At 37.3% G+C, this 23413-nt stretch overlaps 1 protein-coding gene across 2 annotated transcripts in view; it reads right to left on the bottom strand.

Annotated features, from left to right (window-relative positions):
* NPAS3 (neuronal PAS domain protein 3) overlaps nucleotides 1-23413 on the bottom strand; it is an 864000-nt gene that overhangs the window by 423472 nt on the left and 417115 nt on the right. For both annotated transcript variants that reach the window (XM_028851483.2, XM_028851486.2), the window contains exon 3: nucleotides 15343-15425. In XM_028851483.2, the coding sequence (XP_028707316.2) occupies nucleotides 15343-15425 (83 nt within the window). The remainder of the gene's footprint in view (nucleotides 1-15342; nucleotides 15426-23413) is intronic.

Here is a 23413-nt window from a genome sequence, read left to right as displayed (position 1 = left end):
ACCAGCTATAAATGCTTATTTAATGTCAATAAACAGGGTCTGTATTTTTCCTGCCCTAGCTAAACTGGTCTGCATTTCAGAGGAGGCTGGTTATATATACTTTCTAAAATGAATAACCTCATAAATGCCAAAATAATGTGTAGCTGTCTCAGTGGAAAAAACTTGTCCCCCCAGCCCTACCTATCAATTGCAATAATCCAGGAGGATCTCCAAAGATCGTGGAAACACCACCTAATAATTTGGGTATTGATTGAAATAATATCATCTCTCTTTGGATTAATGTTGTGAGTTAAAGGTGTCAAGGTTAACGGGAGGTGTCAGTAAGAAAATAAAACCTGGATTTTTTTTTTCAACGAAATGAACTGTAAGCAGTTATTTTTCAACAGGAGAAAATGCAGTGTGTAGAAATGAGTACCCTCCCCCACCTCTGTTTTCATGTTAGGCATGACACTCTTTGGGGGGAAAATGACTTTGTGCTTTCTAAAGCTTCTTAAGTTTCTCTGAAAATCAGGCTAACTGCCCCCCTCCCAAACACAGCTGCATGAGATTCTATTAAATGCAGTTTTGTTGATGTGGCCCCAAATGATTTTCCCCTCTTTCAGTCTCTGCAGGCTGCCCCAAGTCTCCATGTCTGTTAATGACCTATTGCTTCTGTCTGATTCAATACAGCCCACTGGCTATGGAAATGGCAAGTCTCAGCAGGAGACAACAAAATGGTCAGCAAACAGGGCTGAGCCATGTCATTTTCCTCAAATACTTTCCCAGGAATGAAATGACAAGCTTCAAAATGTTGTCTTCTGCTCAGGGCAAATATTTCTTTATTAAACAAAAGTGCATGTCCTCTTGTTTCCATTCAAACCACAGCTTAAAGTACTTCCCTTGAAAAACTTCCATTGTAAAATAATGTAATACCTAATATTTCCCTTATAATTTATTTCTGTCACTCTCTCACTTCCACCTCAGGGTTCGAATCCCAGCTGTGCTAGCTAGTTACTAATAGCCGTGGGACCTTAAGCAAATCCCTTTTCCCCCACCAAAAACAACCTAACTATATCGTAGTCTGCAGGTAAAGCCAGGTTAAATGATAGCAATTAGTTACCAATCAGTCATATAAATTCCCCAAACTGATTAGTAACCTTCTAGTATTGAAAATAGTTTGATCTACAGCAATCCAATTCCTAGTTAAAAAAATAATACAGCTTAGCTGTGAATCCAGTGAAACTAATCATTGAGCAGAGATAATAGGTACCAACTGAAAGTACCAGGCCTGGGTACTTTATATTTAGAAAGACATAACAATATCTTCCAGAAGATTAAATGCTGTCTAAATTCGGGATTGGGCTTTTACATTCAGTCCACCTAAATGTGATCTCAAGAGAGGATACAGTTGATCTTACTATGCATTATTAAATAGTTACTGAGTTTTATCTCCTATGTGACTACAATTCTAAAAGTATAATTTAAAATGTCATTGAACTATCCTTATGGATTAAAGATGCAATTAAAATAGTCATTGATATTATCATTTGCCTTTGTATTTATGTAGAACTTGCAGACTTCCCACTTACAAAAAAAAAAAAAAAAGAATTTTCTGTTTCTTTAGGTCAATTCTACCCTTGGTCTAATCTCTATACCAGATGAAATTTACTAAAACATTGTATCAACCTAAAATGAAGTAAAATAGTGGATTACTTCAGAGGGCATTTTTCTGGTGGCCTAAAGGGTCACCTGCATTTTTTATATCTTTAGAAATGAGGGAAAGAGCTGCACGACCTGACAATTCCTGCAGCAGTTATCTAGCCTCATGGGAATTCAACTAGGCTCCTCTGTGAGGGCAATCCAACCATTAGTTACACATTTTATTTATCCAGAACAGCAAATTTTATAATAATTTCACTAATTCTCCCAAATATTTTTCCCAAATACACAATAAACATAAAGCAAAATGGCATGACATTTTCTTTTCTTAGACAGGGTTCTATTGCACTGTCACAAAATAACACTGTCCCCATGGATTACTTGCCTTGCAATCATAAATCATCAGATCCTAAACTGGCAAATATCTGAGAAGTGATATTCACAAGGAGCTAGTCAACACTATTAAAAAACAGCTGGAGACTAGGTGCCCAGGGCATCTGACCCAGCTCCTCAGTCTGCCCACAGGTGCATGCCTACAGTTCAGAGAGGATGGAACCGAGTAGCGAGTCCTGTACCCTGCACCCCTCCTCCCCCAAGCAGGATCCCTACAGTGCCTTTCTTACTGCTTGGTGCCCACAGGTCTTGGTTTTCTGTGTTCTTTAACGAGTACAGTATTACGCAGGTCAGGCTCAGAAGAAGAAAACCATTCATAAACAACTATCAGCCATGAAGTACACTGGAAGGTACCTCTTAAAATCAGCGGTTCCTTCCGCAACTGTTTTCAAGAGATAAGAGTCAGAATTTTATTTTGGTTGATTTACAAAAAGTCAGATACCTAATTTTTACTTTCTTCTCTTTGCTTATCTGTATTTTTTTATTTTCAGCATTTTCTTTTTTCCCCCACTTTGTGCAGTTTAAAGAGGTATTTGACTACACACACCCAGACACATACACACACACACACACACACACGAGGGATAACTACTTAAGATTCTTCTGTAATAATCTTTCTGTCTTTAAAAAGCTAGTGAAGTAGAATACAGATGTGACATTATAGTATAATTGTTGAATTATGTGTTCAATTTGGCTCTTACTGTATTTAGAGATCTTAATATCTTAAAATAATTTTGATTTGATTCTTCTAAGCCACTTTCCTCAAGCGTATTCCACAGACTAATACTGGTCCAGGATGCTCAGCTCATTGGTGAGCATCAACTTAGTTTGAAAAACAATGCATATCATCACTCAGCCACCCATTCACAATCTTTCCTCAAGCCCAAAATGAGTCTAGAAGGCTTGCAAAGTTCTAGAGACTGAGATGGGAAAGGAGCCCTGGCCATACTGACTGAGTTTTGGGTCCAAGATAAATGGTAGTCAGCTGGTGTCACCCTATTCCATGTCATTCCTAGCTGATGCTGGTAACAAAAATATGATGTCTGCTACCACCAAGGGCTCCTCTAAAGCCAAAAAGAACACAGTCATCTGGCAAAGATTTGCAGATATTTACACACATTACCAGAGAGGTATAAATACCTACACAATAAGAAAGTTATTACTATTCATATTTGACACATAACCTTATGATTGTCAACTTTGAAAATTGATACAGGTTGAATATCTCTTATCCTAAAAGCTTGGTAAAACAGCAACTCAGGAAAAAACTTGCAACCAGAATTGTTGTGAAGTTTTACCAAAAAACTTGGTAAAATAGCAACTCAAAGAAAAAAAAAAAAGCTTGGGACCAGAAGTGAGAGGAGTATTTGCATATACATACTTATACCTTTTGGAGATGAGACCCAAGTCTAAACACAAAATTCATTTATGTTTCACATATACCTTATCCTTACAGCCTCAGGATAATTTTATACAGTTTTTAATAATTGCGTACACAAAAAGTTTTGACATTATTTTGACTGTGTCCCATTACATGAGGTCAAGTGCGGAATTTTCCACTTGTGGTCATGTCAGCGCTCAAAAAGTTTCACCTTTGAAGCATTTCGGATTTTGAATTTTCAGACTAGAGATGCTCAACATGTAGTATAATTGTCTTTCTGTTCCACATTAATCTCCTAATAATTTGGCCATTCTTAGTGCCTGAGAAAGAATTACAGATGTGTTCCCATACCTTGCAAACAATCCTTATGTCAGCCTGCCCCAAACAAATTCTGCCTGATCATAATGAAATTGTTGGGTTTTGTCCCTCCCCCATTTGTGACTATGCTAAGAAAATGCTTGAGTCATTGTGAAGACTCTCCAACTATTCCCACAGGGACTTCCACATAAACATAAAATTTATTATTTTATTTTACTTTTTTGAGGTGGAGTCCTTCTCTGTCTCCCAGACTGGAGTGCAGTGGCATGCTCTCGGCTCACTGCAGTCTCTGCCTCCCAGGTTCAAGCAATTCTACCTCAGCCTCCTGAGTGGCTGCGATTACAGGCACGTGTCACCACATCCAGCTAATTTTTGTATTTTTAGTAGAGATAGGGTTTCACCACATTGGTCAGGCTGGTCTTGAAGTCCTGACCTCAGGGAACACCAAACTTAAAAGGGGAATATGTGTGTGGGTGTGATTAGTGAAGGCGATGAACTGTGTGTGTGTGATCATAGGAAGTGATGTGCTCCAGGCTGGGTGATCTGATTCCCTCCTGTTGCTTCTAGGGTTCAGCCTCTGTGACAGCCAACTTTTCTTGAGTGCTCACTGAGCTGTCTGTGTCATATCTCAGCTAATACTGTGTATAGTCTCTCATCTAAACTAGGCATCTATGCGTAGTATCTCATCTAACCTTGTTTGAGGTAAGACTTGCTACCATCTCCATTTGGGGTTGAGAAAACTGAGGCTTAGATAGTTCAAATAAATTGCCCAAGTTCATATAACCAAGTGCAGAGATTCAAATCCAGGAATAAGTGATCCAAAAGCCACTAGTCTATGTTACATTGAACTATGTTGGTCTGTTTTCTTTTTCTTTTCTTTTTTTTTTTTTTTTTTGAGACGGAGTCTCGCTCTGTCGCCCAGGCTGGAGTGCAGTGGCCGGATCGGTCTGTTTTCTTATTGTTCCTCTCTACTCATAGTGGGAATGCTGAGAGGCAAAACCATGACTCATTATCTGTATCTCAGTATTTTCTGCAGTCCCTGATGCAAATTAGGCACGGAGTAAATATTTACTGAACTGAAGCTTAGTACTTTCAGATTACTGTTTTACTTTTCTAGATCCTGGCCACTTGAGGTAATTCATTTTGTAACTAGAAAGTCCCCATTTACTATTGCTCTAGTTTCAGTCAAGTGGCCAAATACCATGGCTTTCCTCCAAAATGTTACCTCAAACTGCTTCCGTCCCCTCACACTTCTCTCACTCTTTCTCAGTGAACGATGACATATGTTTATTCTGCAAATCAAAGTTAGCAAGGTAAATAAAAAACCCCAGGGATATGTATCTGCCATATAGAGACATCATTATGGACATCCTTCTGAGAAGTTCTCCCTTCTGACCCTGACATGGAAGGGTGCACTTTTTAGCCTGGCAGATGATGGATTTTGTGCAACACGCACAAGGAAAAGCATATGTGCATTAAACCATTTCACCAGCATAATTTAGAGCAATGGTCAATGGCTGGTTCTACCTTCTAGCTCTTCTGGATTTCTGATTGGGTGTTTATTCTCGTTTTTTTTTTTTTTTTTTCCAAGCAAGTTGAGGAGGTCATGTAGTACGATAAGGAGAGTAATGGCATGTCACACTTTAGTCCAAAGGAGACTTTGATTCTGGAGTCCCTTTATAAACTCTTTCTTTTTCAGTTTCTTCTAAGTTGCCAATGAGAGTATTATGACAACTTCTTTGGTTTTTAAGAGGATTTTCATTCTCAAGGTAAAAATACATTGTTATCACCAAATTTTAAATTTTTTACTCTGAACTAAACCCGAACTATCAAATAGATACATCAATGTAAGCAACTTATGTCGTTTTCAATAAAGAATATTTATCCTGTTTTGAACCTGAGAGAATTTTATTGATAATGTTCTTATATTCCTGCAGTAATAGGGCTCCTGATAAGCATCAGCATTTTTCTTAAAAACCTGCACATTATTCTGGACTACCCAACACACAAACAGAAATACTAGCAGATGTTTCTCAGATGTGTTCTACATGTCAAGTTCTGTATCAAGCACTTTCAAGTACACTATATTGTTCAATCCTCACAATATGCCAGCCAGGAAAACTTTCACTACTATTTTCTCCATTTTAAAGATGAAAAAACTAAGGCTTAGAGAGGCCAAGAGACCATTGTAAGTGCACACAGTTAATAAATGAGCAAGTGGGGATATAAACTCGAGTTGGCTGGATGCCCAAATCCATGCAGTAATGAATCTGTCATATCTCCCATGTCTGGAAATGTGGATACAAACTGAGCTAACACAGAGCTGAGACAAGGCCCTGGCTCTGAGGTTAACTGTGACCTTGCCAGGTAGGATTTCTTTGTTCATTCTTTTATTTACCAGGTATTTCCTGACAACCTATTAAATGAAGGACTCAAATTCTACACTTTGAATATACTGGTATTAGTACTTGTTCTGGCTCACCTCTGGGAAAAAAAAGCATCTACTGAATTTAGTAGAATTTGAGCTTTTCAGAGAAAAGTTTGATGAGCTATTTTTTCAGATTGTGACAAAGAAATAGCCCTAATGTGCCCATCAGTGTTTATATATAATGAGTTAAAGCAGTAATAATTGTTTAAATAACAGGTTTTAAACTTTTTTCACAACTATATAATATTTCCTCAAAATCATGAATATGATTTTTATATGGCCTAATAAGTTAATTTTGAACAAGAAATTATACTTTTTCCCCTTAGGATTAATATCCAAAGGCAGTACAATATAGGGGAAAAATGGTTGACAGTCAACCTCTGTGTGATCCAGTATGTCTGTTTTGAGAATGGAGATTTTGGTAAAACATGCATTCTTGAGATAATTTGAGGACCAATGAGATAATCCTTGGCAAATCACAATAAGATTCTCCAGCGAAACCAATTCTATAACTATGAAACATTAATCTAGATAGAAAATAAATGTCAGGGTCAGAGTGATGCTTATGTCATCATAGCTCAGCAACTTAGATGAAATGCGCATTGCCAGTAGACCCAATTGACTACTCTGATGTTAGTTTGCTAAATTAGATAATGGACATGTCACATCTCTTTTATAAACCCTATTCCCAAACTTATGATTCATTCATATACATGTTTTAGTTTAAACCTAGGCAACGTACAAATAGAAGTTGTGAATTAATGTTCAACTTTAAAAACATTTTCTTAAATGCCAATGCTGATATCTTATTTGAGGTGAGGGCATAGGAGAGGTGAACAACAGATGTAAAATTTCTAGTTTTCTTTTTCATTCTTTCTTTTTAAATAAAAATACTGCAATCCCTACTTTTGATTGTTTTATAGCTCAATTGATAAGGTGTGTTCCTCTTTTTTGTTCAAGAAAATTTAAAAGCAACTAATTTAAATATGCAAAATTATCTTGAGTTGTTCATACGTGAACTTAAAAGCCGTGCAACACAGGAAAATTAAGTAATTATGCCTCCAAGTTATTTACTGCAATTAAGCTCATTTATCATATGCAAATTAGTGCAAACTGGTCTCATTAGTTACTAAATTACTCAATATGAGCTGAACAATGTAGCACTCCAGTTTGTAATGAAAAATCCCTGTAGAGGCAAGCAGTATCAATTAAGCTAATTTGCATATGCAAATATATTCACTAACTTTCTCTTTTTCTATATTTAGTTTTACATTTTCTTACCATTCTGGATCATAGAGACACTACAGGGTCACTCAACTTTCTCCCCTTCCTCTATCACAGCTAAAGGAATTAATTCAAAATGCTCCTATTATTTGAAATCATCTTATTTTACTTTAGCACTGATGTCCAGCAGGATACCACTTTAGCAAAAACAGCCATCAGGAATAAGAAGATTTAACTTCCTAGACATGACCATTTTATGTATATTTACACATTTCAATAAAATAAGGGTGAAATTTTAACTCATCAATAAAGTAGAAAATAGACTTAAAGGTATCACTCTTTCACGGAAGTCTTTTGAAAACACTACCGTCAAATGTAAAAGGCATGTTGACTTGGCTAGGCAGCATCTTAATAAATGATAATTTGTATCTCTGTGTTAGCTCTTGAGCTGTTTTAGGTATTTTCACTTTCCTTTGCCCAGATGTTTGAACTGTACCAGTCAATCTTTCATTTTCTTCTGGCATATGAGATTAAAGAAGGTGTCTATCAGCAGATTTGGCATTCTCTACCCCCCACACACCCCAACATTGTTATAAAGAGCTCCTTTTGCCTATAAATCCAGTATATTTTCCCCAGGAGAATCTTCTACTCAGTCTTCTACAGTTGGCTGGGTCTCAGAGACCACAGACACTGTAGCTAGAAATACTAAAACAGTAACAAATATATAAATAAGATACTATTTGTTTTGTTTTCTTTATTACATCCACCTGATTTTCTTTTTTTAAACTTCTGGTAATTAGAGAATCTATATGTTCTCATTTGTCTAACAACAACTGTGCAGGACCAAAAGACTATCTGGACCAACTAATCATGATTCTAGGATATGCCCTTTACCAATCTTCAAAGTGTGATTAACAGAAGAAATGCAGAAATTTAAAAGTAAATCTTGACCTGATTTTCTTCTAAAGCTGATCCTTAACAGCCTCTGTAAAACACAGGTTCTTCTTTTATTTGAGGCATAATTCTACCCTGTATTCCACAGTTAAAGGTGTTGAGGAAATGAAAAACCACATGTACGAAATCTGGCAGCTCACTGAGGCTGATAACATTATCCGTCTCATCCACACAAATCTTCGATTACTTTGACTAACAAATAGAAAATCACTACGTATGGGATCCCTTCTTCTCCATCATTTTTAGAAAATATATACCTTAACGAAACTGTTCTGCTAAGGTTATTACCACAGGCCACATTTGTGTCCTGGACACAAGGGTTATTTTACTATAAATGATCCTTGCAAAAACAATCATTCCCTCACTTACGCTGAGGACGACCAGGCAATCATGCAACCATCCTACCCAGCCTTTTCTGATCTACTCCCAGTCACAGAACCTCAGGGGTCATAATCTTAGAATGTTCTTGGAGGCTCTTACTCGGTCCCCTCTGAGAGTATGCTCATGGAATTCTCTTGCAGATTGGGGTTTGAATGTTCTAAAAGCAATATAAAAATTCCTTTATGGCCAGAAATAATGTGGGGTCAATGACATAGACACAAGAGGGCTTACCTAATATGGCCAAGCACAAAATTGAAACATGGATACTCTATTTCTACCATTACTTTAATTTAGGGCATTTCTTACAGAACATTCTTTTTATTCTCTCAATACTTAGTTTAAATAATAAATGCGTTTCTCTATTAGTTATGTACAAACATGTTGGTACTTATTATACTTATCCAACTCACAAAACTTACTTTAATGATCCAAAATGAGTTATGAATAAAGACTATCCTTCAATTATTAGTACATGATAGTTCTTAGTAATGACATGTATTTTACATAGTATCACACACACACACACACATAGTTCAATATAATATGCCGACAATGAATACAAACATAAACCTTAAAAATTTCCATGTACTAGGTTTAACTTGTTTAACACCTGTGAGGTGAGTAAAGCAGATTATTATGGAGTTTGCAAAAACAATATTGCAACTTTATATAACAATTATGTAAGCATTATTTACAAAATGAAAGAAACTTAAACCTTTCTGCTGAGGGTAAAAAATTATTAAAGCATTAAAACATTCCATTCATAAATCTGGCACCTAAGGGAAAGTCATTCCAGTAGTTAATTTTATGACTTATGAAGATAGTATTTGCTACCATTTTGTGTTTTGTTAACTTCAATAAGGTAAAATACAAATATCCTATCTGGTCCTTATATTGGAAAAGTAACAATAAATACCAAGCATATTTTTTCATATTAAAGAAGTCGTGAAGCGGGAACAATATAATGCCCTAAGAGAACGCTGAAAGCAGGAACCATATTTGTACTTAATCACGAATACTTTCCAGGAAAGATCCCACATAATGATCTCCTCAAGTTTCTTGGATTTTCACTGAGCCTGCTACGAAATGCACAAATCCCAACCTTTACCCCTTGACTTCCCATTCTTTATCTAATTTATAAAAATCGGAGAAGAATTTAGTGAACTAGAATGCGTTGATTCGGGCCCACTAGGGTTGGGATTCACAGCCCTGCCACTGCAAGGCTGACATCCCTTGAACCCTCAGCCCTCCTGGAGAAGATGCTGCTGTCCTACGATTCATGCCTGAAATAGCTATAGGTTTACTGAGACTATAATATTGGTCACAGTCAGCGGTGAGACTGCTTTGTGAATGGAGGCCCCAGAGTTTCACAATACACAGCTGGGGCCTTGGCCCTACCTACATACACTGGTATTGAAAATTGGCTTTGTAATACATGATTTTACATTGATAAAATCACCATTACGTTTATTTTTTTCTCCCTGTCAGTGGAAAAGTAGTCAAATTTTAAGGGATCCCACCAAACTTTCTTTTCCCTACGAGAATATATGGCTAATTAGATATGCACAGTAGAGACACATTACATATACATTCAGATAATGGGCACACCAAAAATTAAGGCGTCTATCTTACCCCTTACTCTCACATCCTCCACACCAAGAGGCACGTAGTATGCACTTCAATGAAACATCACTAGGGCACAGGCAGCAGGAAAGCTTTGGTACCTGAAAGCTTTGGTAGTGAAGTCACAGGCATTTTCTGAACTCCACACTGGTATTTGGAACTGACATCTACTTTAGTTTCCAAATTCAATTAGTTACTGAAGCCTGTTTACTCCAACTGTAAGTGTCTTAATTGTTTCCTCTTATTACCATTGTCTTTTAAAATGCTCTTATCACTTTTTGCAAAGTGTTATAACCCTAGTGTTACCATCCTGGGTTCAAATTCAACTCTGTTACCTAAACAGACATGTGAGCTTTAGTTACTTAAGATTTAGAATCTTAGTTTACTCAATTTTAAGATTCACATAATCATAGCACCTATTTCATAGGTCTATATCATGAGTACTCAATGATGATATAAGAAGAGTACTTAGCACAGTACCTGAAACTTAGTACACAGTAAAAATTCATTATATTTAAGCTGAAATCCATCCAGACTAGGTTTTTCTTTTTAGAAAATATGTTTTTCAATATTTTATCTTCTCTTTGCATTTATACACATACACGCACATTGGTATCTGCATTAGATATGAAAATTTTTAGATGTAATCAAAATAATAGCAGGAAAATGGTTACATAAATTATGATACATCCATAGTATAGAATAGCATTTAGCCATTAATAATAATGAAAACCAATCCTTTCTCAGCACAGCCATGACCACGAGATATTGATTTTTAAAGGAGATTGCTAAAGAGCATATAATTGGCCAAGAGTTAGTTTTTCACCTCTTTTCCAATATGCACAAAATGCTTGATCCCATAAATCTCAGACATATAAACATACTCTCACTGCATGAAAAACACAAATTTCTCTTGATGATAACTTCTTATTTTGTACCCTTCCTTTACCATGAACACTCAGATTCTTCTCCTTTACCTCTTATCGTTCTTTAGGTCTGTCTTCTACACTTACTCACACGGCAACTGTTTCAATCCACAAAACCTATGACATCTCTTCAGGATTTGCCCTACTAAAGGATTTATCCTCAGCTACCTTGACATTATTAATATTCCTTCCTTTAACAAAATCAAATCCTGTGGCTTGCTTTTTCTTTCTGTCCATTCCTTTCTCATGTCTACTGGCCTCTTAAATGATGACATACCCCAGGGTGGGCTCTCCTTAACCTTCTCTTTGCTCCACATGATTTCCATAGGTCTGTAACCCATTCTTAATGTGAACTATCATTCATCCATACACCAGTGATCAGTAATTCTAGATCTAGCCTGGGAATTACTCTGCAGAAATAGGACCTAGGTTTCCAAGTGCCTACCTCATATCAACTTGGCTATTTAAGAGACCATCCCTCTAGATTTCTCTCAGGTAGTAGAATCAGACAGCTAGTAGCCAAGCCAGAAAACTTGTGGTGATAATTAAATCCTGTCATTCTCTAGCCTTTCACCTCTAATTATTGACCACGTGCTAATGATTCTATCTCAATTCCATAGCTGCCTCTTCATTCACACAGTACTATCTTGCAAAAGATCTTCATTTTCTTGAACTCTGGTAACAATTTCCTAAACGGTCTCTTTGTATCAGTGTCTTACAACTCAGACTTCCTAGATGTTGTATTTTGATAATAACTCCAGAAATAAACCAAACTGTTCTCCTGTCACTCCAGCATAAAAGCCCTCTCCATGGGCTCCTCATGGAGAATCAAGTCCACACCTCCTGGTAATATGGCTCCTATAATCTCTCTTCCTTCATCTCTTATATGTCCCACTGCATATGGGAAGCAGCCATCATATCAAACATCTAAACAGTCCCCAAGTAAGATTTATCATTACTTGTTTATATGCTTTTGTGTTTGAGGTACCCTTTGGTTGGAATATTCTTCCATTTTCTTTGCCTAATAAACTCCTATTCGTCCATCAACAACTTTGAAAAGTCCTCTTTGGTGCTTTATGGCCTTGTTCAGAGCCTTGTTCTTTTGTGGCCCCAAAGTACTTGACCTGTATGATGTTTCTCACTTTATGCAACCTCCTGGCTCCTCCTTCCCTGAATGGCTGTAAGCTATTTAAAGACAGCAGCCATATACAGTGACTTCTGTATTCTTACAAAGTATTTGAAACTTGTGGGGGATGAAGGGGAGTGTTAAATGACTATAAACTGTCAGGTTGGAGATCATGCCTATACTTTGTTAACCACAGGTTTTTATCAACTATTTGCAAGTGAAGGAAGAGTAAGAAGGAGGAAAGGGAAGAGAGAATTCATTCCAGTCTTTATGGATCAGCCAGATTCTACCATGGACCCTTCTGAAACAAAATGTAGAAGCCATCTCATCCTTACTGAACATTACGATATTGTTGAACATGGTGCAGACATGGGCTTATGGGCTCAAAAGTTTCCCTGCTAGTTAGGCAAAACAACTAATATGATAGCTTAGGGGAGGCTCTTCTTGTTACTACTAGTTCCCAATCCCTTCTCGCCTATAATTCTAGCAGTTAATTTAGAATACTATGTAGTAGTTCTTCCACTCCATAACCATTAGTACTAAAATCAAATTATACCAAAAGTTCTAGTTCTTATGGCAATTGTAAGATGACATAGTGCAATCATGCTTAGATGCCTTTCTTGAAAGCATCTTTACCAAGTCATCTATATTCCTACTTAAAGTCTACAGCTTCAAACATATTCCAAGTGTGACCAGCCCTATTTAGGAGTTTTCTTGTACGGATATAATTTAAACATTCTAAATTTTCATCCATTTATCTTTTTTCTCATACTCTGAAGCCACACAGAAAATATCTAACCCCCCCCCCTTTTTTTTTTTTTGGAAATGAGTCTTCAAATAAATAGAGAGGGCATTGATGCCCCTTTTAAGTCATGTTTTCCAAACTAAACTTTCTCAGGCCTTTTGCCACGCTTCACGTAATATGATTTCTAGTTTACTCACCAGTCTGGTTATTCTACTCCAAATGGCATCCAGCTGTCTAGGTTGGTGTGATGGCTGATGCAACCACAGTGTGGTGTCTGAATGTGGCCCACCCAAAATGGGAATGAGCTTGCAGCCCCATTCTAGATCCTATATCCTCTCAATGAAGTATAATGTTGATTTAGTATTTGGGAGAGCCATTTTACATTATGTATGTATACTGAGTTTACATTTGATTCAAACTCCTAAGTTTGTGTTAGTCTTCAATTCTTGCAGTTACTGAGACACCTTACTCATAGTCCTGTGGAGTCATGATTTCCAGAAAGAATTTAGAAGATAATAATCTAGGACTAGTCTCTGAATAATTTTTCATTGACTAAGTCTTAGGTAACAATTTCTGACTGCTTCAGAATAGAAACAGGAATAGTCCTGAATCACATCAGAGTCTACTAATTTATATGTCATGGCCCATACAAAACCTATAATAGAGATTCTGAACAAAGTATGTGTAAGAAAAAAGGAAATAAAAATTTGAAGACCTAGAAAGAAATATGATCCTTTCTGTATCCTTGAAACTAATCCTAGGTTGCAACAAAGGTAATTCAAAATTTTGAGTACACAATAGAATAGCAACTCCCAAGGTGTATTTCAAGAAACATCAGTTCTATGAGATATTAACAGATATTAATGGATAAATGAGAAATAAGAATAAACAAAAATATAAAGTAAGACTTCTTAGGGCTTTAAACTTGCAAATGCTCAAGGTGCTATCTCAGACCTGATGGAACATCAAAATTATCTCAGAAGACTGTTAAAAACCACCAATTCCTGGACTTTACCCTATAAACTCTGATTTAGTAGGTGTAGATCGAGGCCCAAGAATGCATCCTATGAACAAGTGTTGGGTGATTCTGAAACTGCCAGTAAAGGCACTGCTTTGGAGAACCACCAGGATTGACTATGAGCTTTTTTTTTTTTTAAAACGCAGAATCACATAATAGTTTCCTAATGCACATAGTTGAAAGATAATATGCTAAATTTAATATTACTTTTGACAACCTAGAAAATGAAAGCACCATAAAGGCCCTATTTATAAACTCTGAATGAACAGCGATCTGGAGTATATTTTTATTTTACTCCAAAGTTTATCTCAGAAAAACATAGCTACCTTTTCCAAATACAGTAAGCGGCCTACATATCCCAAACTTGTCTGCTTCTCCAATTCTATGTCAAAAGGCGTATCTTTCACAGATTAAAAAAAGTGGCCATGGCAACATTTATCCTGAGAGCAGTACCAATGTGGCACAGTTTTCTATGGTTGAAGGCAGAAGTGTTGAATCGATGGCAAAGTCTTAGTGAAAAAAAAAGTTTTGAGTAAGTGAGATGATGAGTTTGCAATGAATTTTCTCTAGGGCTAAGTAACTACAGTTTCATATTAGCGACCTTTAACATTTATTTATCATGAAGTTCACTGGCAAAATCAATTATTATTTGTCTCCTTTTACTAGTATTTTTAAATATACTATATTTTACCCTGAGAAAATTTCTAATTTGGGGAGGCAAACATTAAGATTGGAAGCACTCACAAATACAAACTCAAGCAAAGAACTGAAATTTGGCGACACACAAAAAAAATCACAGTACTTTCACAACGAAACTTTGCTCTCCCAAAAACGATATATAGCTCCAAAGACGCACACATAGATCCACTTACAAATACGGCACGCACACAACCATTCTGGGAACAGCCAGTTACTACACATTGCGCATCAACTAAATAGTGCAATTCATCTAAATTATTTCAGCACAAATAATACTTGCCCTCCCTTTCTCATTAACATTCTCTCAAAGGATGGCTTTCTAAAAAGAAAAAAATAAACTCATAAGAATTTCGGAATTCCAAGATAAAATCACAACAGTCAAATATACAGCTGACATTTTAAAAAATTTTCTTTTTTAAAAAAAGACTAAACATATGGTTTTTTTTCTTAGTAAAATATAAGCAAATTTCTTTTTGTTTTAAAAGTACCTGCAAAATGTGACTTCCCAAATGTGCTTCAAATACTTCAATGGCTAGTGCACTGGGGCTTCTCCTTCGCTGTGCACCTATAACTTAAAAGAAAAAGAAAGAAAACAGAACAATTAAGTTGGAGCTCTGATTCCTACCTTCAGCTTAGTTTCTCTTGAATGGCATCACTGACTAGTATAACAATGAGATCTGAACCACCACCCAGTATTAATTTTAGTTCTGAGTTGTCTAAGCATAAAATAGCCTAGGTTGAATTTTCAACCTAGAATATTGACTTTTAGAAACATAAAAAAAAAATACATTCAGACTTTAAACATTTTCCTTTTGGATGGTTTTCCCTATACCGGAATAAAAACATGTCAATGTTCAGGTTCCTTTAAAATAAATTAGTACACTGTTTTTCTTAAAATTAAGGTATTGATTTTTTTAAGCATCTGCATACTGCCTTATCTCCCCTCCAACCCCACCCCCAGAGAAAACTAAACTGCTTACATCTTCTAGGCTAGAAAAAAACAAACAGGAAACTTTTTATATTTTCTAATGCAAAAACTTCATCACAATTTAATCAGCACAACATATTGGATAAGACATTCTCATTCATGATCATTTGCACTAGTGTTAAGCATCCTGAGATGGCTGGATTTCACATTTACTGCATATTCATGTGGAACTATTCCTATAGGACTGACAAGAAGCCCAGGTAGATCCTTGGCCAGCATGTGCCTCACCAGGACAGTGACAGTTTCTTATCTGGAGTTCCCGAACACTCCTGTTTTCTCACTAAGACTCAATCCTCTTCCAGGCAAGCTTCACACGCTTTGCCTGCAGATGCCTACCACACAAGGAGTCCTCATAATCCTTAACAAAAGGGGGTTTAATGCATAATAACTGCGGGATTCAGAATTGAGTGTCATCTGTTTATGTTTTTTTTTTTTTTAACGTGGGGTGCCAATTTGTTTTAAACCTGTTCTTCTGCCTATTTTTTCTTTCTTTCTTTCTTTTTAATTTAATGGAGTATAATTGAGCAATGAACTATTCACAGATCAAGCAGCCCCCAGAATCACAGCAGATTCAGGGAGACTCCAGGGATGCGTTGTGGTCAGAACAAATTTATAGACAAAAGGGGAAGTAACATACAGAAATCAGAAGTGAGGACATCATAAAAAATCCATTCTCTTTACACTGATTTATGAAAGAAAAGATTCAGATGCTTGCTATATTTCTAACAAGTAAATTCCCCATATCTTCCTGCTTTTCTTGAAAATTTTATTACAAACCTCTGCTCTCTCAAGCCCAGATACTACTAGTTGAAAATAAAATCAAAATCCCTGCTTTCTTACTTTCAGAAACACTTTCAACTAGTTGACAAGAAAATTCCAGTGAAATACTGCTGGGATAATTCTGTTGCATTTCAGTTACTAAGTTGGTCAGTTGGCTCCATAGCTTAGTAGGGATTATAATATAAATGCACTTGTGATTATTGTGCTATGCAAAGTAGGGAGTTCACCCCTGCAAATGTGAGTTTGTGTCTGCAATGTCTGCAAGGCACTGTGAAAATGCGTGTGTGTTAAGTATCATTATTACTGACAAGAGAAAAATAACAGACGCATTTTTTTCAATGGGAAAATTTATAAAATATAATTGAAGAGTGATTATTATCGAAAGAATATTCCAGCTGGAAGGGATCTTAGAGATCTCTACTCCAGCCTCCTCATTTGCTTCAGAAGCAAAACACACAACTAAAAATCTTAAAACAGAAAAATCAGTTTACTATGCTGAGATTAATCTTTATTATAAATATAGACATAGGGTTTTTACAATTTTAATATTCAGATATACTTAAGACAGTACTACTGTGTGTATGTGGGTGTGCACATTTCTGATTAATTTCCTATTCTAACATGCACATTACTCCCTTCAAAACTCCTTTGGCATTTTTGATAATGCAGCTGTCTTGCTGAATACTGTTTTCAGTTTCTAGAGTGTTAATTGCACATTATGGTAGCTTGGTGTGAATGATCCCACATGAATAAAATCTGCAGCCTTTTTTTTTTTTTTTTTAGATTATGGGGGTGGGTGGCTTTTGGGAGGGAGAAGCGGGGGAGTTGAAAAACTTCTCAAGTGTCCACTCTGTTTTTGAGGCAGTAATTAGGATTCAGAAAGCTCCTTATTAATAGCTCATAATTGCGGGGGGGCACGTCAGGGCCTCCAATTACAAAGTTCAAAATAAATCACTGCACCTCACCAAAAAAAAAAAAAAAAAAAAAAAAAAAAAAAAAAAAAAAGGCCTAATTTTAGATAACAGAAATCATTCTACAAAGAACTGGATTACGAGGGGGCCAAGGGAATAACAGCCACCAGATTATAAGGAACCCTAAAACATCACAGAAAAGTTCACTTACTTAGGAGGCCCAAGATGAAAGCTCCAGTAACAACATAAAGCTGCTCAAATGCCTTCTGAAAGCATAGAGGCTGTTGTCTTCTGTGGGGCTGTGTGGGGGTTTATTCAAGTCTGGCTATTGATGGCTTTTCTTTTCCTGCCGTTTCTCCACTAGGGTTCAGGCTGTGCTCTGAGGAAATGTCTTCATCCATGAGTTCTATCTGTATAGTTATTCTTTGTTCTCCAAACCCCCTAGAAATCTGAGTGTGCACCCCCATACACGCTAGCATAATATACAAGTATCTTGCAAGTAGTTTCATGCTATTCTATTCAATGGCATTTTTATGTCACTGGAACTTCTCTTGATTTATATGTTTTGCACTTACGCAGGTGATGTGGGCTGTAATGACAGTTCCTAATTTTACAACCAACATAAATATGTTAAACAGGAGCCCATTATGCCCCTGGTAGGAGCCCAGCTTTAACTTGAGCATTAATGCTAACTGAATAGATGTTAAATATGTACTTTTTATCTTGCACTTATCCTATCACATTTGGCATTTTGAGAACTGAGACAATAATCTGATAACTCAAGAATACTGCAAACACAGGTACTTTGTTTCTCCGTGTTAATCTCATTATGTTTATAGAGTATCACTAATGATCTAAAAAAACCTAAAGGAGCATTTCCTCAATGGGATCTGTCATCCTCAAAAAAGTAATACATTGTTTATGGAGCTCTCTCATACTTCTGTATTTTGGAAATTGACAGTGACTAAAACCATCTGGTAGCCCAGACATACTTACACTTATTATTGCGGAATGGATCACTGTTTCAACTGATCTACTGACATATTTCACTTATGTGTTTGTTCAACTAAAAGACTATTTTCTGAAATTTAAAGAACACTAAAAAAATTAACCTATACACACACACCACACACACACACACACACACACACACACACACACGGGCTAAATAAATGGAATGTGCAACCATTTGTCTGTGAAGATTGTTACCAGCTCACTGAGAGTGAGACAGAGGAGCTACAGGAGTTGAACAGCATATACAAACTAGTATAAAACAGAAAGCCCAAGCCATAGGAATTAACTTAAAATTCAATTCAACATGTGCTAAATGCCTACTTGATGTTGAAAATTTCTAGCTAGTATAAGGTAACTAGTGTTACAAAACCTAATAAATAGTCCAAAACATTTTTAATGACATTTAAAACAAAACTAGGTCTGGTATATAATTATCAACACACACCACAACTCTACTATTTCATGTTTTACAAGGGTTAAAAATAAAACACCTAGAGTTTTAAGAGACTTTAAATGGAAGAGAAATATACGGAGAAGGGTTTATTCATTTTTTAAAAAATCAACTAGGAAAATTCTGATTGTCTCAGAAATCCAAAATGATCTGATGAATCACTAAGACTGTGCATTTGGCCTTTCTCTCATTAAAAAGGAGAAGATACACAGGAGAACCACAGTCTAAAACACGTATCTGAAAAATTAGTTTTGCCCCTCCACAATGTCAGCAGAAAAGTTCTAATCTGGATCCTTCAGCATAACCTCACACGGTGGTCTTTGAGAATTAATTCAGTGCAGTAAAAGGCAACCCTTCTTTGGGGAATACACCAGGCCCTCCCAGTCATATTCCTAACCGGTGCTCCTCACCTCAGGGGAGGTACTCACGTGAGGAGGGCTGAGGATTAGCGCTCAGTGGGAGTTTGACCTATTCAGCCGAAAGGTCAGCTTGCCATGGAAGAACCCATTACAAAACAGAAGCAGGACAGCTCGGTGGACACACATAATGAAAGGGGAAAAGTCACGAGCCCGACTTGCCTTGTGCCCTGCCCTTTCCCTTCATAACCCCAGCTCCTCGCCAGCAGGGTTCACAATGGGAAGGTGGACCACAGGCAGAGAGCCACAGAGGGGCTTGCTATTGGAGGGATCCCTTGACGAAGGTATTCTGAAGTGAAGAGCAGTATGACACTGCGAGGCAGGGTTTCCAATGGATTGTTTTATTAGGCCAAGGCAGCCACTGGTGGATAGGAAAGATTGTTTCAGAGGTATCTTGTTTGGAGAACAAGATAATGTTTCTTATCCTCCCCCATAAGGTGGAGGGCAGTAAGGCATCCACCTTACTGCGTTAGTCTTAAAGTTCGGCAGGTAGTATCTCAGGAACGCCTGGCAAAAAGGCAGGCTTCATGCCCAGTTACTCCTGAGAGCTACCCTCCGAATCCTTCATCTAAGGGGCAAGGATCTGTTCCCACACCGAGCCTGGGGGAAGGGAGCACTAAAGGGCGTGCTTAATGGAATCCCTGGACATTGACTCCCTGAGCTTTGGCTGAGCAAAGTCAGGAGCTGAGAAAGAATGGAATATAGAATGCTTAATGCATCTTTCCATGGCAATAAAGAAAAGGAAAGGGATTTCCCTTGAAGAATCTCAATTAGCCTTCCTCACTGTAGGGCCAAAGAAGCCAGGGAGGGTTTTCCCAGGAGCCCCAGAAGTTCAGGACGTATGTATGAATGTGTGTATCTGTTTCCCTATCAAAATTAAAATTTCTCAGTTTGCATGTAATATAAGCTAAGTCTTTATTCCGAAACTGGCTCTCACCACTCTGCCTTCTGTGAGGTCCATGTTCACAAATTGTATTCTTTCAATACAAAACTCCTCAGTGTTTGTGCATGCCTTAGACACGGGTAGATTTTCAGGTTTGGAGAAGAAACTGAAATAACACTGGGTACCAGCTAAACCCATATAGCTATATGACAACTGAAATTCTGTTGTTGAAAGCATTGTATGTGAAGTTTTCATGCAATATCATTTCACGCAATATCTATATATATATATGATGCTCTGTTATTTGTTTTCATATATATATGAAAACAAAGAATAACTGCTTTTTCAGTGTACTTTCATCAAGATTAGTGTCTACTATTAAAATATAGGATAAATGATGACTGTAGAAGAGAAATAGGGACACGCATTGTTAATTGGGCACATGATTAATCACATATTTGATAAATAAATACTAGAAAAAAACCCCTCATGTATTCAGGAGTAGTACACTTTGGGTTTATTTTTAAATTCCTATTTAGGGGATTTTTAAAAACAAAAAATCTATCTTCGTAATTCCTTAGACCTACTAACATGTTAGACCACCAATTTAGACAAAAAAGAATACTTAATCCAATGCAATTGAAACTTTAAGAAGTCTTATGATGATCCAAAATTTTTTGATGTAATACATATTTAAATATCTTCCACCATTTAAGTATGGGTTGACTGCATTAGGTAAAATAATTAGGGACCATGTGAGTGTGTAAGTTTTAATACTTATAAATGAACTGCTTTTGGGGGAAAAAAAACCATGTCTGCTTTTCTTAAAGAAGTATATTTATATTGCTTCAACTATTTAAGAACTAAGGGGAAAACATACAATGTCTAATTGATCTGTTTAGTCAAGGGAGTGTTTACTATGCACTTCTCATCTTCTTGAGAATTAAATAGTATTCATATGTTTTTTTTTTTTTTTTTTTTTCTGAGACGGAGTCTCACTCTGTCGCCCAGGCTGGAGTGCAGTGGCCGGATCTCAGCTCACTGCAAGCTCCGCCTCCCGGGTTCAGCCATTCTCCTGCCTCAGCCTCCTGAGTAGCTGGGACTACAGGTGCCCGCCACATCGCCCGGCGAGTTTTTTGTATTTTTTAGTAGAGACGGGGTTTCACCATGTTAGCCAGGATGGTCTCGATCTCCTGACCTCGTGATCCACCCGTCTCGGCCTCCCAAAGTGCTACGATTACAGGCTTGAGCCACCGTTTATCATTTTCTACACTAAAATGGCATAGTCCTCTAAATGTGAAATAGCAACCAAATATCACTGTAGTAAGTCTTGAAAATGTTTTTGTATATTTGGTCAGCAAAAATTACAGGGACCTCTTAGTACAAAGTTTCCATTTTAAAGGTTCACTTTGCCCACCCACCTTTCTTTTCCATTGAGGGAAATGAGAATTCCTAGGCAGATATTTCTCCTTCTGTAGCTAGAAAAGGGGTAAACGGCCTTTCTCCAACAATCTGGTAGTTACTATAGGAACTACTGTATGTCCCTCACACGGTCTACATATGGGGTGATTAACATTCTTCAAGAGAGAACCCCACTTCCCCTTGACAATGAGATCCTTAAGGCAGTGGGTTAAGCTGCTGTTTGGAGTGACAGCACTTGAGGGAATGAGGTCAACATCTGACAGTCAACGTCTCGGAGGACAGAACCTCAGGAAAATGCAGGCATGATCCACAGCCTGGGCTGAAGCATCGGGAGTGGGGTACATGAGGGAAATCCTCAAGAGAGGCAAGGGGTCCTGAGGAGTGGACTGGCCTAAAAGAAGAGGACATCTCCGACGTACCTGAGACTCCAAACGTGCTCTTTCTAATTTAAAAAAAAAGGTAGTTATTACACAACCATTCCAATTTTACTTAATTATTCCAGAAGAACAATGACTATAAAAGAGAGAGTACTTTTTTTTTTTTTTTTTGTACTTTAGTCCTTAACAACTTAAAAAACATCCAAGGCTTTCCTAAGTATTTATTGGGTTCAACCACTTGATGTCACAGGGATTGATTTTGGATGTAAAGCTTAAAGTTAACTATTTAATTCCCTTTACACAGTGAAAGAAATGAGAATTTCCTCTTTTTCTTTACAAAACAAATAAAAGGTAAAAAATTAGATCATCCCCAAAACTAATTCCTATCTTTAGATTCCCAGCAGAGATATGGAGTATGCTGGGGTGTATCCACCACCTCCCTGCTGCTCCCACCACCCAATTTGGGGAAGTTTGGGGAGTGAGACAGTTAATAACGTGACTTCAGAATAAAGAATATAGAATAGGAGGACCTTTGAGGGCTAGCGAGTCTTGATTTTTAATCTAACATGAACAGACCAAGAAGACAGAAACTAATTTCTTCTGGTGTCAGGGCTATGGTGGCAAATAGGTACTGAGCCTCAGGCTGAGGCAGGCACTTTGTGGGGACTCCGGATGTGAAGCTGACAAAGATCCAGTCCACTGGGTGAGGCAGACCTGTGTGTAAGAGGAGGCCAGTGGGCCATGCAGAGCGGGCAGCACAGATCCCTGTCCAGGCTCCAAGTCCGAACACATTCCTGATGTAAGAAGGTGCCCTGCTTTCTGAGTACAATCTGCAGGTTCTAGCTTTGAACTGCTTCTGTTGTTGTTTAAATTCTTCTTCTTCCAGTGAACACTTTCCTCTACAAAACACCTACTGTACATATGTCAGGCAGGAATACCATGTGTCTCTCATGAATTAAGCCCACGGTTCACAGAAGGACACCGTGAGCTCTGTGATAACGGCTCCCAAAGGGAGGGACAAAGAGAACATATCAAATTTGGGATGTGAATACAGCACTAACTTCGCAAAGTTTAATACTTGACTTTTCATTGGTAGAAATTATCTTCCCTACAAATACACTTAATTTTTTTTTTTTTGAGCAGTTAAATTTTTAATGAGGGTTACATTTGGTACACTCCCTCGAGGGAGGAAAGGATGATTACACTTTCATTTTGCAAACTGTCTTAAAAGCCTTTCCAACGAGTGCCGCTTTACTGCTGTTACCTCCTCTGACCTCAGCAGCAAGCAAACAGTTATGGCATGATTCCACCCAGTAG

The sequence above is a fragment of the Macaca mulatta genome, chromosome 7 (genome assembly GCF_049350105.2).
Source record: "Macaca mulatta isolate MMU2019108-1 chromosome 7, T2T-MMU8v2.0, whole genome shotgun sequence".
NCBI classification, from domain to species: domain Eukaryota; kingdom Metazoa; phylum Chordata; class Mammalia; order Primates; family Cercopithecidae; genus Macaca; species Macaca mulatta.
Note: the sequence above shows the minus strand (reverse complement) of the source record. Positions and strands in the feature narration are given on the sequence as shown.